The 14,721-nt window shown below is 32.4% G+C and overlaps 2 protein-coding genes across 6 annotated transcripts in view; one reads left to right on the top strand and one right to left on the bottom strand.

Moving 5' to 3' along the window:
* Positions 1-11,014, bottom strand: part of LOC113512565 (cadherin-23) — a 32,651-nt gene extending 21,637 nt beyond the window's left edge. Inside the window, 9 exon segments of the mRNA XM_052900089.1 lie at positions 391-512; positions 1,114-1,314; positions 3,377-3,570; positions 4,519-4,716; positions 5,303-5,475; positions 5,687-5,978; positions 6,416-6,634; positions 8,109-8,260; positions 10,828-11,014. Coding sequence (XP_052756049.1) covers positions 391-512; positions 1,114-1,314; positions 3,377-3,570; positions 4,519-4,716; positions 5,303-5,475; positions 5,687-5,978; positions 6,416-6,634; positions 8,109-8,260; positions 10,828-11,014 — 1,738 coding nt within the window.
* The window catches only part of LOC116413829 (uncharacterized), a 34,685-nt gene extending 23,213 nt beyond the window's left edge, over positions 1-11,472 (top strand). For 2 of the 5 annotated variants that reach the window (XR_008253475.1, XM_031914865.2), the window contains exon 2: positions 10,992-11,472. Coding sequence is in view for 1 of the 5 variants with exons in the window: in XM_031914865.2 (XP_031770725.1) it covers positions 10,992-11,247 (256 nt within the window). In the remaining 4 variants the exon portion in view is untranslated. Of the gene's footprint in view, positions 1-8,901; positions 9,767-10,991 lie in introns of those variants that run through there. The other 3 variants (XR_008253477.1, XR_008253476.1, XR_008253474.1) reach the window with 3 other exon arrangements.
* The last annotated feature ends 3,249 nt before the right edge of the window (positions 11,473-14,721 follow it).

Raw genomic sequence — 14,721 nt, forward strand, 5'->3', positions numbered from 1 at the left:
TACTTATAGTATAGCATACATATTACATGTCCCGTCAGTAAAAAAACTTCAGACTTATTTTTTAATATTATAAACATCATTGATATATTTAGTAGTAGCCTGCTAAAGATATTAGAAGTGGCAAAGAAATATTTACAGTCGGGTTAAATACATTTATAATAACTTTGTATGTTATTTTATACACTATTATTTGTATGTTATGTTATACACTAGATTTATAACATTGATTTGGCTTTGCTGTTATAATGTTATAATTAATTTTTAATGAATATATAAATAAATATTAAGAATATAAAAAAATATATAATATTTTTCACACGTTACTTCGGCGACGTGCATGATGCACCATTTATTATTATTGATTAAGCTCATTCCACTTATGTTATGTACCTTTGCCGAGGTCGTCTCGTGCTTCCACTGTAAGATAATGTCGAGAGACGAGCTCTCGGTCGAAGCTGTCGCCACCTGCTTGTTTTACTGTAATTACTCCGGATATCGGGTTTAAATTTAATCTGGAAATTAATTAATATTATTGTTAATTACTGAGGAATTTATCATAATAAAACGTCATCTTCACCTACCATCCTTCACTGATACCGCGTCAGTGTAAACAAATAACAAAGGCGGGGTCATTCCCTTTTATATTTTACCGAACTGGGTGTTATTTTTCGAAAGCCTTATCACTGATTAGGGAAGGTTGTAGAACTTCTACTAATAATAATAGTAGTCACTCTTTAAATGTTGGGAATCGTACGCATACTAATGGTAGCGGAATTACACAAAATAATTCTATTCAACTAACCATTCAATTTATATGCAATTAAAAATATACATATGATAATTTTAATAATATAAGAAACATAATTAAGGTTTGTTTCACAAAAAAAAAAACAGACTTCATTTATGGCAAAACCAGTTATTTTAATTTCTGAACGATTGGAACCGATTTTGATAAAATTTCTATAGAACCAATCTGTAAGTATACGATATATTTACAGATAAAAAAAAAATCAAATCGGTTATGAGGTAACAAACATAAAAAATTATAACCGATTTAAGAACTTGCTTTTTTTGAAATCGGCTGAAAAATAAAATTATATAATAAATACTAACAGATTAGCAATACTGCCTCCTAGATTTGTATATCTGATGCCCCTTGTTCCATAATTGTCCGAGTCTTGATCTAGGGCTTGCACCCACGCGACCGTTGTACCTACACCACAATTTTCTGGTATCGAAACTGTGTAGAGAGATTCTGTGAACTCTGGAAAGTTGTCATTCTCGTCCTTTATGTGGACCATAATTGGAACTATACTGTGAACAATAAACAAATACTCTTTAGATCCTTCTAGAAGATTACATTAGTAAATTTACTACTACATATTATACGGATCATTATGCTTTAAGTTTTATACAGAATTATGAACTGACAGTGATGGAACTCAAACATGATCTTACACGGTAGGTCGTTTGAAAAAGCATCAAGTTAATCGGTAAGAGGGCTATGTTTGAAGTTTCTTTGCGTGACAGAATCCGAAACTACAAAGAACATATAAGAACCAAAGTAATCGACTTAGCTCGAAGAACAAGCAAGTGAAGTGGCAATGTGCTGGTCACATAGCTCGAAGAACCGACAACCGATGGGGAAGAAAGGTTCTCAAGTACGGGCAAACGCAGTATAGGACGACCCCTTACTAGATGGAGATACGGCCAAAGATGCACTGCAGGGAGTTAGTGGATGCAAGTGGCTTAGGACCGTTTCTTATGGCAGTCTATGGAGTAAGGCTTATGTTACATATGGAGGTATCCCTCCTATTTTGCCTTATGCAATGATATCATATTTTAAATGGGACAGACATATTAATGTTTAGAATAAAGGTACTTAAAGGAATTATAAAAAAAAAAGTTCTTGAGTACATAGTAATTTCACTGGGATGTTTCATTTACCCTTCAAATAGGAAAATAGTATATAAAAAAATCTGTTAACGTTACAACTAATAATAAAAAAAAATATTCTTGCAGTAATCATCTCTCTTTATTTACAAAAATATCATTAAAAATATAAATTATATATAAATATATTATTGAGTGGATATAAAAAAAAAAACGAAATATAAGCGATTTGAACTGGCATCAATACTGTTATTCATGCAGTAGTAAACTATCTTTATTTATAGAAATATTACTAAAATATGAAAATCACATATTATTGTACGATTGAACAAACCGCATCTAAACATATGATAATCATATTGAAAGTGTGAAGAAACAAAGTCAAATTGAGAACTTATTTCATTATTTTACGACTTTAGTCGTTAAAATGTGACAATCTTACGACAAAAGCGCAAAATGACTGTTATTCCTTATATTGTGGTAATGCCATGTTTTTTGGAGCATGGTAACTTCATGCTTCAATACAGTAGAATCCGCAACATTGAACTTGAAAACACCTGCCTTAAATTTTGTAAAGACTAACGCTGTAAGCACTTCGAGCAGTGGTAACGATAAGAGAAAGCTTAATAGGACAGTTAGAGCAAGGTGCAAATAATTCATCTCGATTAGTGGCGTTGCCGGTGGCCAAACAAGATTATTCCGTAATATCCGAGGATAATACATCACAAAAAATTAAACCAAAGCAACCGGTAGTCAAACGGGATAGTTTGATTTTTTGTAATATAATGCATTCTTTGCAATTACTTGTGGTCATACGGGATACGGTGGTTTGGTTTAATTATTAGTAATATAATATATTCTTGTAAGTTACGGTGGTCAAACGGGATAGGGCGGTTTAGTTTGTTTTTTTTTGTAATATAATGTATTCTTTGCAATTACTTGTGGTCATACGGGATACGGTGGTTTGGTTTGATTATTTGTAATATAATGTATTCTTGTAAGTAACAGTGGTCAAACGGGACAGGGTGGTTCAGTTTGATTTTTTATAATATATTCTTGCAAGTATCGATGGTCAAATGGGGTAGGGTGGTATGGTTTCATTTTTTATAATACAATGTATTCTTGCAAGTACCAGTGGTTAAACTGGACAGGGTGGTTTGGTTTAATTTTTTGTGATATAATGTATTCCTGTAATTATTGTTTTCTCTTAAACATTACTAATATAATAAAATAACTACACGATGTCTGTACATGGACGATGTTTAGGAAAAAATTATGAGGAACTGAATATTTTGTCTGTCCGTTTGTATGTTTATTCCGGCATCATGCGAAAACTACTGCACTAAATTGGATGTGGTTTTCATAGTTGTATTCCTGAAAATATTGCTTAAAAACTGTATGCTTTATCTTGATACACCATCTAGAAATTATTCATTTCATTAGTTTTTCTACTTCTAAAATGTTTATTATGAAATCTACTTACCTCAGTTTAGGATCTTTGGCAGCAATTTCTTTGGCGACTAGACTGAAATTCATTACTGTAACCCTCTCGTAATCTAAGTAAGATGGGTCATTGACCCTTATCAGAAATGAAGCTTCATTAATGCCCTTAAATGGTGTAACATCAAACACACCATTATCACCTCTTAAATATAATTCAAAAGTTCCATTTTTACCCTGTAAATAATAGATATTTCTTATTACATATTAGGTATACACAAACGAATTTATAATTAAATTATATTATCTGTGCTAATAAAGAATTTACATAATGATTGTAGATAAAAAACTATTGATACCTTTCCTCAATTTAATAGTTGTGTTGTTCATATATTATAATCATTATGACCCACCATCAACTAACTAATTAACCTACTTTTTGATTGTGACATTTGAGTTTAATAAATACCTGGTATAAACATCATATACTTTGTATATACTTTACGAAATTACACTTAATCTTATATATAAAATTCTCGTGTCACGATGTTTGTTACCAAACTCCTTCGAAACGGCTTTACCGATTTTTATGAAATTTTGTGTGCGTATTGGGTAGGTCTGAGAATCGGCCAACATCTATTTTTCATACCCCTCAATGATAAGGTTGACCCTACCCAAAAAAAATTTTTTTTGACAAATTTTTTCATTTTTATTTTATTATGATTTAGCATTGAAATATACATACAAATTCAAATTTTCACGCTTTTACGATAAATTTTCATGTATAATTCTCAAAATAGTGTATATGGTAAAACAATGTTTGCTGAGTCAGCTAGTATTATTATATTTAGGAATTGTTAAAACACTAAACAAAGTATAAATTAGAATTATTATTACTTTTTCATAATGTTTCTGTGGTGGTTAGTTTAGAATGTTATACAGGCTGTATACAAGAATGTGTGAAAAAAATTGATGGATCAAAAACAGTAGAACAATAAATTTTTACTTTTTAACAAGTTACACTGTCATGTAAAAACTACTAAACGGTTTTGAATGAAATTTGGTACACAGATAGATTATATCCAAACATTGCATATAAGATACTCTATGTACTGATTCATACAGCTAGTCAATACAGCTAGTAATGTAATATATATGAATTTTATATATTTACAAATTTCAAACCTGATCATAATCGAACACTTCTGGTATGGCGTCTTGAAGGAATGTAATGGGAGTATTTTGCTGTGCATTCTCTAATACTTCGCACACATAGCGGTCACTACGAAACTTTGGTGTTTCATCATTCACATCTGTCACAATTATTGTCACCTCGGTAGTTGCACTGGGCATTGGTGACACTGCACGAGACTCTTCTGTGGCCTGCAATTTAATAGTTCCTTTTATTTATATATTTGTTAGCCTCTACAGAAGCTCGATAGATTCGCAATTAGGAAACACAATATACAAAACATAATAAAATGTTATCTTTGGCCTTTATGTATTTTAATCCATGTATCAAAATTGAGTTCTATAAAAAAATCCCATCAACATGCTCAATAATTAATATGTGCACAAATGAATATTGATGCCAGGATGCTCTGATTATATCTTTTAAATGCATTTAAAATAAACTCATTTAAAGCTAACTCATTTCACTTCAAGTGAGTCATATTATACCTTTCCTAATAAGAATTTCCTAAGGTATATAAGAGACTTTATATACTTAGTTCAATCTGACAAATTATGGATTGACAAAATGATAATATAAATAATTTCAATATTTATTAAATTCTAGGTCTTGTAGTTTACAATTTTAAAATCCAGATAAATAATAAAAACAACATAAGTTGGTGATAATAAATAATAGTAGGCATGAAGTATAGTACAGTACTACAGTACAGCTTCATCAGCCATACTAAAAATCATAGTAAAAAAAGTTGCAACAAAAGGGTAACAAGATACTAACCAGTATTTCCAATATATATGCTCCATTGCTATTGTTTGGATCTTCCCTGTCCAATTGGTGGACAGTGTACACCACTCCTGAGCTACTGTCAATATCAAAATGTTCTTCACCGCCTGATATGATGCTATAAGATATACGGTTGTTAATGCCCCTGTCTCCATCAATAGCGCGCACTGAAAATAAAATTTAAATATGTAATTTTAAATTTCGAATTGTTTCTTTATATAAAATTAGTTTTTTTTTTTGTAAAAAAAGACTTAAGTGAACTAAACAATAGGTATTAAAATTAGCAGGTGTTATTTGATGGATAATAATGGAATTGTAAGCCTATATTAGCGGCATACGGTGGCAAGGCACCAGTAAAAGTCAGCAGGGTTTGTTTACCTTGCAAAACAGAAGTCCCGATCGGTGCATCTTCACCGATTCTAGTAACGGGGCTGGCAACCACAAATTCCGGAGGCTGATCTTCTACGTCCTGTACCTTCACTAGGATAGCTGCGGTGCCTGTGTTCACGCGTCCTTGGTTCGCCCGGTCCACAGCCAAGACTCGCAGTTGATATAAGGATTTACGTTCATAATCCAAATTATTAATCAACCGTATCACACCCTTCCCGTTTACTGTTTGTACGGAAAAGTTTTCTATATCTCCATCTAATTCTTGAAGACTGTACAAAACCTATAATATTTTTAATATTTTATTCAAATTTCGAATGTTTGTTTTGTTTAAGTATAATGTTTAAAGGTTTGACATATTTATTGACAGTGACGAATGACGACTGACTGATAGTAGCATAGACATTAGTAAAATGTTTACGAGTCTAGTTAGGTTGTGTTTTAATATAAATAATAATGATATAAAGAGCAGATTTGAATTTTTGGTTGTAATGGATAAATTAAAAAAACATTCAACAGAGTTAAAAAAAAAAATTAACCTATAAAAAACTACATTATTAGTAATATGGGCTGTATTTTATTTTACGTTCATCATACCGGCAATAGTTAACATCTAAACGGTTAATTAATGTCTTTAACTATTTAATTTCGAAATACTTGAATTTTAATATTTAAAATTAACAATTATATTAAATTATCTAAGGAGTTTTTTTTTATTACTTGTCCGTATGCTCCTTCATCCAAATCTGTTGCTTCCACAGTAGCTAATATACCAGGCAGGGCATCTTCTTTCACAGTAATTGCGGAGGGGTATGGCTTAAAAATCGGTTCGTTGTCATTTACATCTTCTACGAGTAGCAAAAAGCTTTGTGTGATGAAATTACCGTCCCCCAAATGACCATCACTTAGTGTCAAGACAAAAGAGTATTCATCACGGGTCTAAAAAAGTAAGAAAATAAAGCTAAAGTATAATCTTCTGCAATAGAACTGAATTAAAAGGCAATCAAGTTTTATTGAAATACTATCACAGAAAGACTAAATGAAATTAACAACAAATAGAATTTTTGCGGTTGATTCTAATTTTATATTCATTTTAAGTTAAATATATAAATTTAGTACGTATTGATCTTTAGAAAAAAGATTTTATTATGATATTAAATTTTGATTTTTACATAGATTTAAAAAAAATGGCAGCTTAGAATCAATCACATTGACGCCGATGGTCGCGGGTTCGTTTCCTGTATAATATAAACGTTTGCGTTCATGAGTATGTCGGTTTGTATTGGTCGGGGTGATATCTATGTAAATTGATACAAAAAAATACATTATTTAAGCAAGTTTTTCTATCTATTATCTGGAACCCAGAATACAACATTTACTTAATTTGGGTCTAGGTTCCGCTGTGTAATATGTTTAGTGCTATTTATCTTGCAGCTGAATTCGAATAAATCGAGTTTATGTTAATTCCTATTGACTAGTTGAGTCATACGCACTTCTAACTGGTGTTTGCTCGTGACTTCGTGAGTAAATATTGCAGTGCGTGTACGGCCCTACCGTATCATGCCATGATTTTGCTTGTTACCGCACGACAGTGCTTACGATTATTGTGAGAGGCAAATTCATATAAATTGTATTTAGAAATGTTCATACATTTTGATAAATATTGTATTGATATAATAATGTAGATGTTTAGTAATGTATTGTAAAACTCCGGAGAGAGCGTCGAGATCTGTAGTACAGGTTTCGACCTAGTTCAGACTCCAGACTCTCACAAGGATAATAATTTTAAGTTAAATCCTAAATAGTCGTACAATATTCCTTGTGAGTAGTAAATAAAGATTATTATTATTATTATTTATATATATTATGTATATATATGTATTTATATTATATATATTACTAATAAATTGCGTGGATTTCTTAGTCTTCAGCTAGTAAGTTACAACTTGGCAGTTAATAGAATAAATCATTCAGTATCTATTCGAAACTTATTTATTGCCATGCCAATTGTAAGGAATTGAGTAGGTAAAATTACTCAGTGGGGTTCATGACAGTAATGAGAGATCGACTAGACCGATTGATTATATTATTTATGAGTCAAATTGTAAAAGTTCATAAACAACGTTATGAAGCTGATTGTATCTATCAAGAAATATAGAGTTACTCTTTTTGTCTACCCTTTATGGGATTATGGGAAAGAAATAAATAGACAATAGGCAGTTACAGGTTAGCATAGTTTACACTGCAGATTTCTTACAAATTACTACAAGTACTTGTATTTTTGTGTAAATGTAAATAATTTGTACAAATATTGTAATTTTCGATCAGGTGCTCTAACAATTTGTTTGCATTTTTAAATTGTACAAAAATGGCGTAGCAAAAAGAATACAGATAATAAGAAAATATATTTTACCTCTCTATCTAATTCCTTAACTAAATAAATATTAGCTTCGTTGGATGAAATGGCTTCTAATCTTAAAATATCACTACCCAGTTGATCTTTAATCCCAAAATGCAATGTGTCTCCATCAGGGTCAATACCACGCAGCCGGTATATTAAGCTACCTGAAATTAAAATAACGGTTTTAGTAATTTTTTAACGACAAAGTGGTATACATTATTTTTTATGTTAATTTTATTTTTACCATTTACAGAAATAGTAATTTTCTACATAGGTATATAGTTACAACATAGAAGCGAAACAGCTATACATTTAACTAGGTGTAATCCATAGCTTTGCCCGTGGTAGTATCGTGGTGTTGAATAGGCTATTCAATATATAACCTTCTTCAAGAAATGAGCTACTAAATGCGAATTTTTTTTCTAATCCAGTAGTTCTAGTGATTAGCGCATTCAATCAAACTCTTCTGCTATGAAGCACATATACAAGATGTCATGCAATATATGAATATTGTATGACATTTTATGTATCGTATTTGACACAATAAATAATCATTTATATCAAATATTATCATACAAAATTTGCTTCAAAAAAGTCTTCGACAAATTATAGTAGATACGCAAATTAGCTCACTATTGTTTGAGCCACTAAGTTTTATTATATATCTACTGTGACCGATTACAAATTTCTCATAAGATTGGAAAACTTGGTTTATGTTTACATAGAGTTAGATTACATTATTCTGAAATAATATCCTAAAACTTTGTCAAATATGCATTGACTTATAATGTTCTTAAATCACATAAACACATGTGTATGTGTAAAACACATACACACAAGGGGAAAGGGATTGTTAGTAATGGAGACTAAAAATCCTATTGCTAGTAATATACCCAACCAGGTTGATCTCCTCGTGATTTCCCCTGGAAACTATCATGGTTAATTCGTGATGAATTCATCATGATGAGCTAACTGGCCTGTTTACATTCTCATCGATCACCCTTCACTGGTGCTTCGCCAGCGTATCCTGTTAGCGCAGGCGGGGTTACCATTCAATTTTCACCCATCAAAAAAAAAAACACACAGATGTGAAACACATATGTACGTAAACTACATAAGTTATACAGTATCGTAAACGTAATATATGACACAAATGTCTATATATAAGCCAGTAAACTTCAATATTAAATAGGTTAAAACGAGCTGACAAGTAAATAACAAATCGTTACATAGTATACTTAGTATGAACGATTAGTGAGGGTTGCATGAAGCGTACTAGCCACAGTAAGGTTTCCCTGTGTTGGTTGTTAGTTGTCTTGGAAACCCCACTCTGCTCTTCCTCTCTATGAACTACTAATATCCGGCTGTCAGACCCCTTTTGTTCACATTGTTTCCGGCCGAACGATCCAAGTTTAAACTGTGCGGATTTTTTAATCGAATGATTTAAAAGTTATTATTCAAAAATTTTGCGTGTTAAGTGCATTATTATTTTTGACAACGCTGTGGGAGTTACTTTCCTTTGTAAAAATAGGGATTAGCTTCGAATTATGGCCGGGTTATTAGGATTAATGGTATTTATAAGTACGTCCTATGTAATCTAGACATTGCTATAGATAACAAATTATTATAAATAATTTGTTATCTGATTAATGATTTCTAATTTAAAGTAAGTAAGCTTTACTTTCTATTCCTTCACTGCTCAGGCTTCCAATCCAAAAAAAAAAAAATTAGTACTAAACACTGTAACGCTTGACATAAAGTTTACCTTAAGTAAACTAGCTTATAAGCATAAGTTGCGCTCCCATTTCTCAGTGTAATCTTTTCTTGTAATTGTTTGTTTTTATAATAAGTTTATTACTGTATATGTAATCTTTTAGAGGAAACGATAAAGAGTATCTATCTATCTATCTATCTAAATAAAGCTATGTACTTATACACTTTTAATTCACGGGCTAAACTTTTTTTTTAAGAAAAATTTCTAAAGGTATGAAATAAAAAAAAAAAAAATACTTAGATGGATTAGAACCTAGAATAGATTTTTAAAGTTTCTTCTAGTTATGTTATATTTTTGTCAACATATGTAATCTTATTACAAGTACAAATATTAATTCGATTTGCAGTTGACCTGGTTGACCTACTATTTCAAGATAGGTATTGTTAATACTGTGTTAGTACTCTTTAGTAAGTATAGTATAAAGGATATTCTAAACAGCTTATTCTTAATTATGGATTGGTATCATGTCTCCAATGTAGTTATGTATGATCGTTGTTATTGCTATTCTTATATCTACTTTTTTTATATAATTTAGAATGGCAAACAAGCAGACGGCCCACCTGATGGAAAGTGGTAATCGTCGCCAATAGACATGAGTAGTACCATGGAAATAACAGAGTATACCGTTACGCCCATGATACCCCCATGCGTTGCCATTCCTCAAGGACTCAGATGTTATTCCTCTGTACCCTGTAAATTCACATCATATCCCACCCTTCAAACCGAAACACAGCCATGCATGAAACACAACTGTTTCACGGTAGAAACACGAATGGGACAGAGGTACCCAAGCAATCGACTTATGTACAAAGTCTCCCTCTGGTATTATCATTATTATTTAATATTTATGTTAAAATAATCAATCTTATTAGAAAACATTACATAACATCGGCATATAATATTAAGAAATTTAGATAGTACAATGGTATTACACTATAATATGAACAATTTACTTACCAACCGGCGTGTCTGGCCCTTCCTTGAGTCTAACAACAATTTCTGACTGGCCATCTATAAGGAAACGCGGCGGTCGGTTCGCTCCGACTACTTGAAGAAATGCTAACAGCCAGAATAGTGCGGTATGAGCCGGTTTTAACCGGACCTTCGATGGTTTGTTGCAGTCGGGGTGCACCGTCTGGCGCATGGCGGATCACCTGGCGCATCGAGGCCTGTTGTTTGTTGCCACAATGTGCATTTTCCTGGCAGTTTTCTTCGCACGGTTTCACCGTGAGAACATCGGGGCGTGATCTACCAGTGAAAGTGTCACCTCACGGTGCTGAGTCTTGGAACGATTCAATAATCTACGTGACGAAGAGTTCGCGGGCACCTGCAAGAGAGAAGTGTTATGTTGTTTTACCGAAATCGAAAGTGACGTGAGTAGATCTGACTAATTTGTAATGTATAATAACGTGTTCGTAGGTTGTCGGTCTTTATGGAAGAAAATAATGTTTAGCTTCTAATATCCACATAGATACGCCTGACTAAAAAAACAAAAATTAAAATCAAATAGATATTTATGTATCTGATTTAAATATTACATAATATTACTTAGCTAGATGAAAGCTTTTCGTGCTAAAACTATTTTATCTGTATTTTTATTTTAAATAACAGCAATAAACTTTTTTTACGATGACATAATTTGTTTGTTTTTCTATCTAAGTGATAAAATTAGATTTAGTAGATGTGATTTTTATATAAAAACAGTATATTATATGTTTATTTATTGCAGGTCAATATGAGAGTTATATGAGAACGCATTATTTAGAATAGGATAGAATACTTTATTTGCTTTGAATAAGTAATGGTAGATATAGTTCTTATACAATACATAAACAGTTCCTTAGTCAGCTAATATTAAGCATGCAAATTATAATTTAAGTGTTTTTATTTTCAATTTAATTTATTTTAATTATTTATTTATTATTATTTTAATTAATTTAATTAAATAGACTAAGAAAATTACGTGCAAACAAATTAGCAGATGAACATACTAATTGAAAATAAAGTAGAAAGGCTAGTGAGAATATAAAAAATGTGTATTATATTTTAGCTATTTATTTATACTTTTTGACAGTAATTAATTTGTACTAATGTATTATTCATGTTCACGTAAAGAGGTTAATGTATATGTGGGTTATCTTCACAGTGAACTAGCGCGTGGCAGAGGCTGAGCATTGCTAACTAGCGTATCTCATTGTTTCTGTTGGCAAACACCTTGCTTAATATGGAACCTAATCGACTAAGTAAGCTACATTATTTTTAAATTATGAAATATATAAAATGAAAATTTTTTTGTGCAATTTCAAATTCGAATACGTAAGTAAACAAGCTGACGATCTAACGTAAGGATAATGGTTACCGTCATCTCTAGACATGAACAACCTACAGACTAAGGTGTTATGCCACCCGATTCTCTAATTTCACTGTCATATCCCACCCTTACGCTTGGCTATGTGGTCTCGGTATAGAACAGGCCAGCCCTTCCTTTCCCGTGGGTGTCGTAAGAGGCGACTAAGGGAATTTAATGGTTGAGGGATGGCCAGCAGCGTCCCTCTTTAAACATCATCAAAGCTTATTTGCGGTTGTCATTTCGCCTGTCAAACCTGGCTACTTCTGGTAAAACCCTCAATAGAGGGAAGCCTGTGTTCAGTAGTGAACAGATAATGGTTGATAAGGTGATGATGATGATGACGATGATCCCACCTTTCAAATCGAAACCAATACAAAGCCATGCAAGCATAACTGTTTGCCGGCAGTAACACAAATGGACTAGAGGTATCCAAGCATACGATACTTATACAAAATTTTCTTGTAATCATTTCACTTCTGATGAATAAGATAAGGGCCCAGTTGCTGGAAAAGATTTAACTGTCGCATTTGACTTGGATTTCCACAAATCTTACCGTGTATAAAGTCAATTAGAAAACTATGATTGTACAAGAACGCTTGTCATTTATTATTTTTAATTATATAACGGTGAAAATAACAGTCATATCTGCAACAGATTTTTAAGAATATGAGCAATGGTCTGTGAACTTAAGATTTTTTGTTTCTATTTCATTAACTGAGGCGAATCGACGGCTAAATTTAAACCCGATACTTATAAACAGTAATGTACTTATTAAAAGAAAACTATCGTACAACCTAAAATATTATTATAATGAAGTTATATCAGTGAATGCTTAGGTCTTTTAAATAGGTGATAATGGAATTGTAACCCCACAAGCACTATTGGTTTGTGCAAGAGGGCTACCAGTAAAAGACAATATCTAGATGAGGATGAAAACAGGTGGTAGACCCATTGTGAAGATTTTATAAGGAATTATTATGGTTTCTAAAATGTAATAGGATATATTGCTGACAATGGGATCGCTTGACAATGGGTACTTAGAGTAATACTTAGTTGAGGGTCCACTTGATGGTACCTAAGTGTTTTTTTTTTACTGCAAGATATAAAAACTCATTCGTTTACTTGGGCACCTCTGTCCCATTCGTGTTTCTACTGTTAAGCAGTTGTGTTTGCACGGCTGATGGCAGTGAAATTATAGGGTACAGAGGAATAACACCTGAGTCTTCAGGATTGGCAACGCATGGGGTATTGGTATGGTATTATGGGCGAAACAGTATATTCTGTTGTCCTTGGTACTGATCATGTCTATAGGCGACGGTTAGCACTTTCCTTTAGGTGGGTTGTCAATTTGTTTGCCATATTAAGTTGCATAAAAAAAAAAACTCATACATGTAAGTTGATCTTTCTGTGATATAATTACTATGCATGTAATGAATATAAAAATGTCATGGTTATAAATAAATATTGAATAGGCCGTTTTAAAGAGTTCATTGAAACTGACAACACACTTAGATGTTACATCAAACGGTATCAAATGTGTAATCCAAATTAACAAGGTTCATTCGCACGAATCTCGCTGTTGCGAAACAATTGACAATTACATAAAAAACAATTAAAAATGACCTCACGCCCTCTGGCGGATGTGTAACGTACGCATTATCTAGGGTTGCTCCTAATTATTTCATGAGTGAAAACCCTAAGCAACAAGAAATCCTAATGCAGAAAAGAAGACCTACCTAATCACAGGCATTGCTTCAGTGATCCGAGGGTAGTTGCCTCCGGAGTTGATGTAGGGGTAAAGGGGTTCGCCCCGGGGTACCCGCCTAGCCCTTCTGCTACAGGAGGGTAAGAAGACCTGAACGACTCCTAATTATTTATTCGGAAGAATAATTTATTTTTATTTTTAAATTTTTAACTGATAACATAAAAATTTTGATAAAAACTAATCAATATTTAAAGTCTAGATTTAATTTACTGGTATCAAATTTTTATCATTAGTAGATTAGAGAAGCAATTGTATCTCAAAGAGTGAATTTAGCCATTAAAACTAATTTTATACTGAATCAGATCATAAAACAACAATTCCTAAGATACATTCTATCTAGTATCGTCAGCCCTATTTTGAAAAGCCGTTGACGTATTTTGGCAGTAACATCGTCCTGCGCCCGCGCAATGAAACAAAAGGGGCAGTGAGCGCGACGGATGCGAAGGCCAACAGGCATTGTGCCCGAGCGAGACAGCTATCGGGGACTGACCTTTGTTTTTATCATTTATGGTTTTTCGGTATGATTCCCATTAATTTTATAAACTATTTGTCTATGATGATTAATGTGGTAATTACATTTTCAATGTAAAATTTGAACCACTTTTTTTTCTTAACTTGTAGAGAGACTTGTTTTTTTTATGCAACTTAGAATGACAAACACGTTGATAGCCCACCTGATGGAAAGTGGTAACCGTCGCCTTTAGACATGAGCAGTACCATGATCATAACAGAGTAT

This window comes from Galleria mellonella, unplaced genomic scaffold (genome assembly GCF_026898425.1).
Source record: "Galleria mellonella isolate WM207_F2 unplaced genomic scaffold, CSIRO_AGI_GalMel_v1 utg64, whole genome shotgun sequence".
NCBI lineage: Eukaryota > Metazoa > Arthropoda > Insecta > Lepidoptera > Pyralidae > Galleria > Galleria mellonella.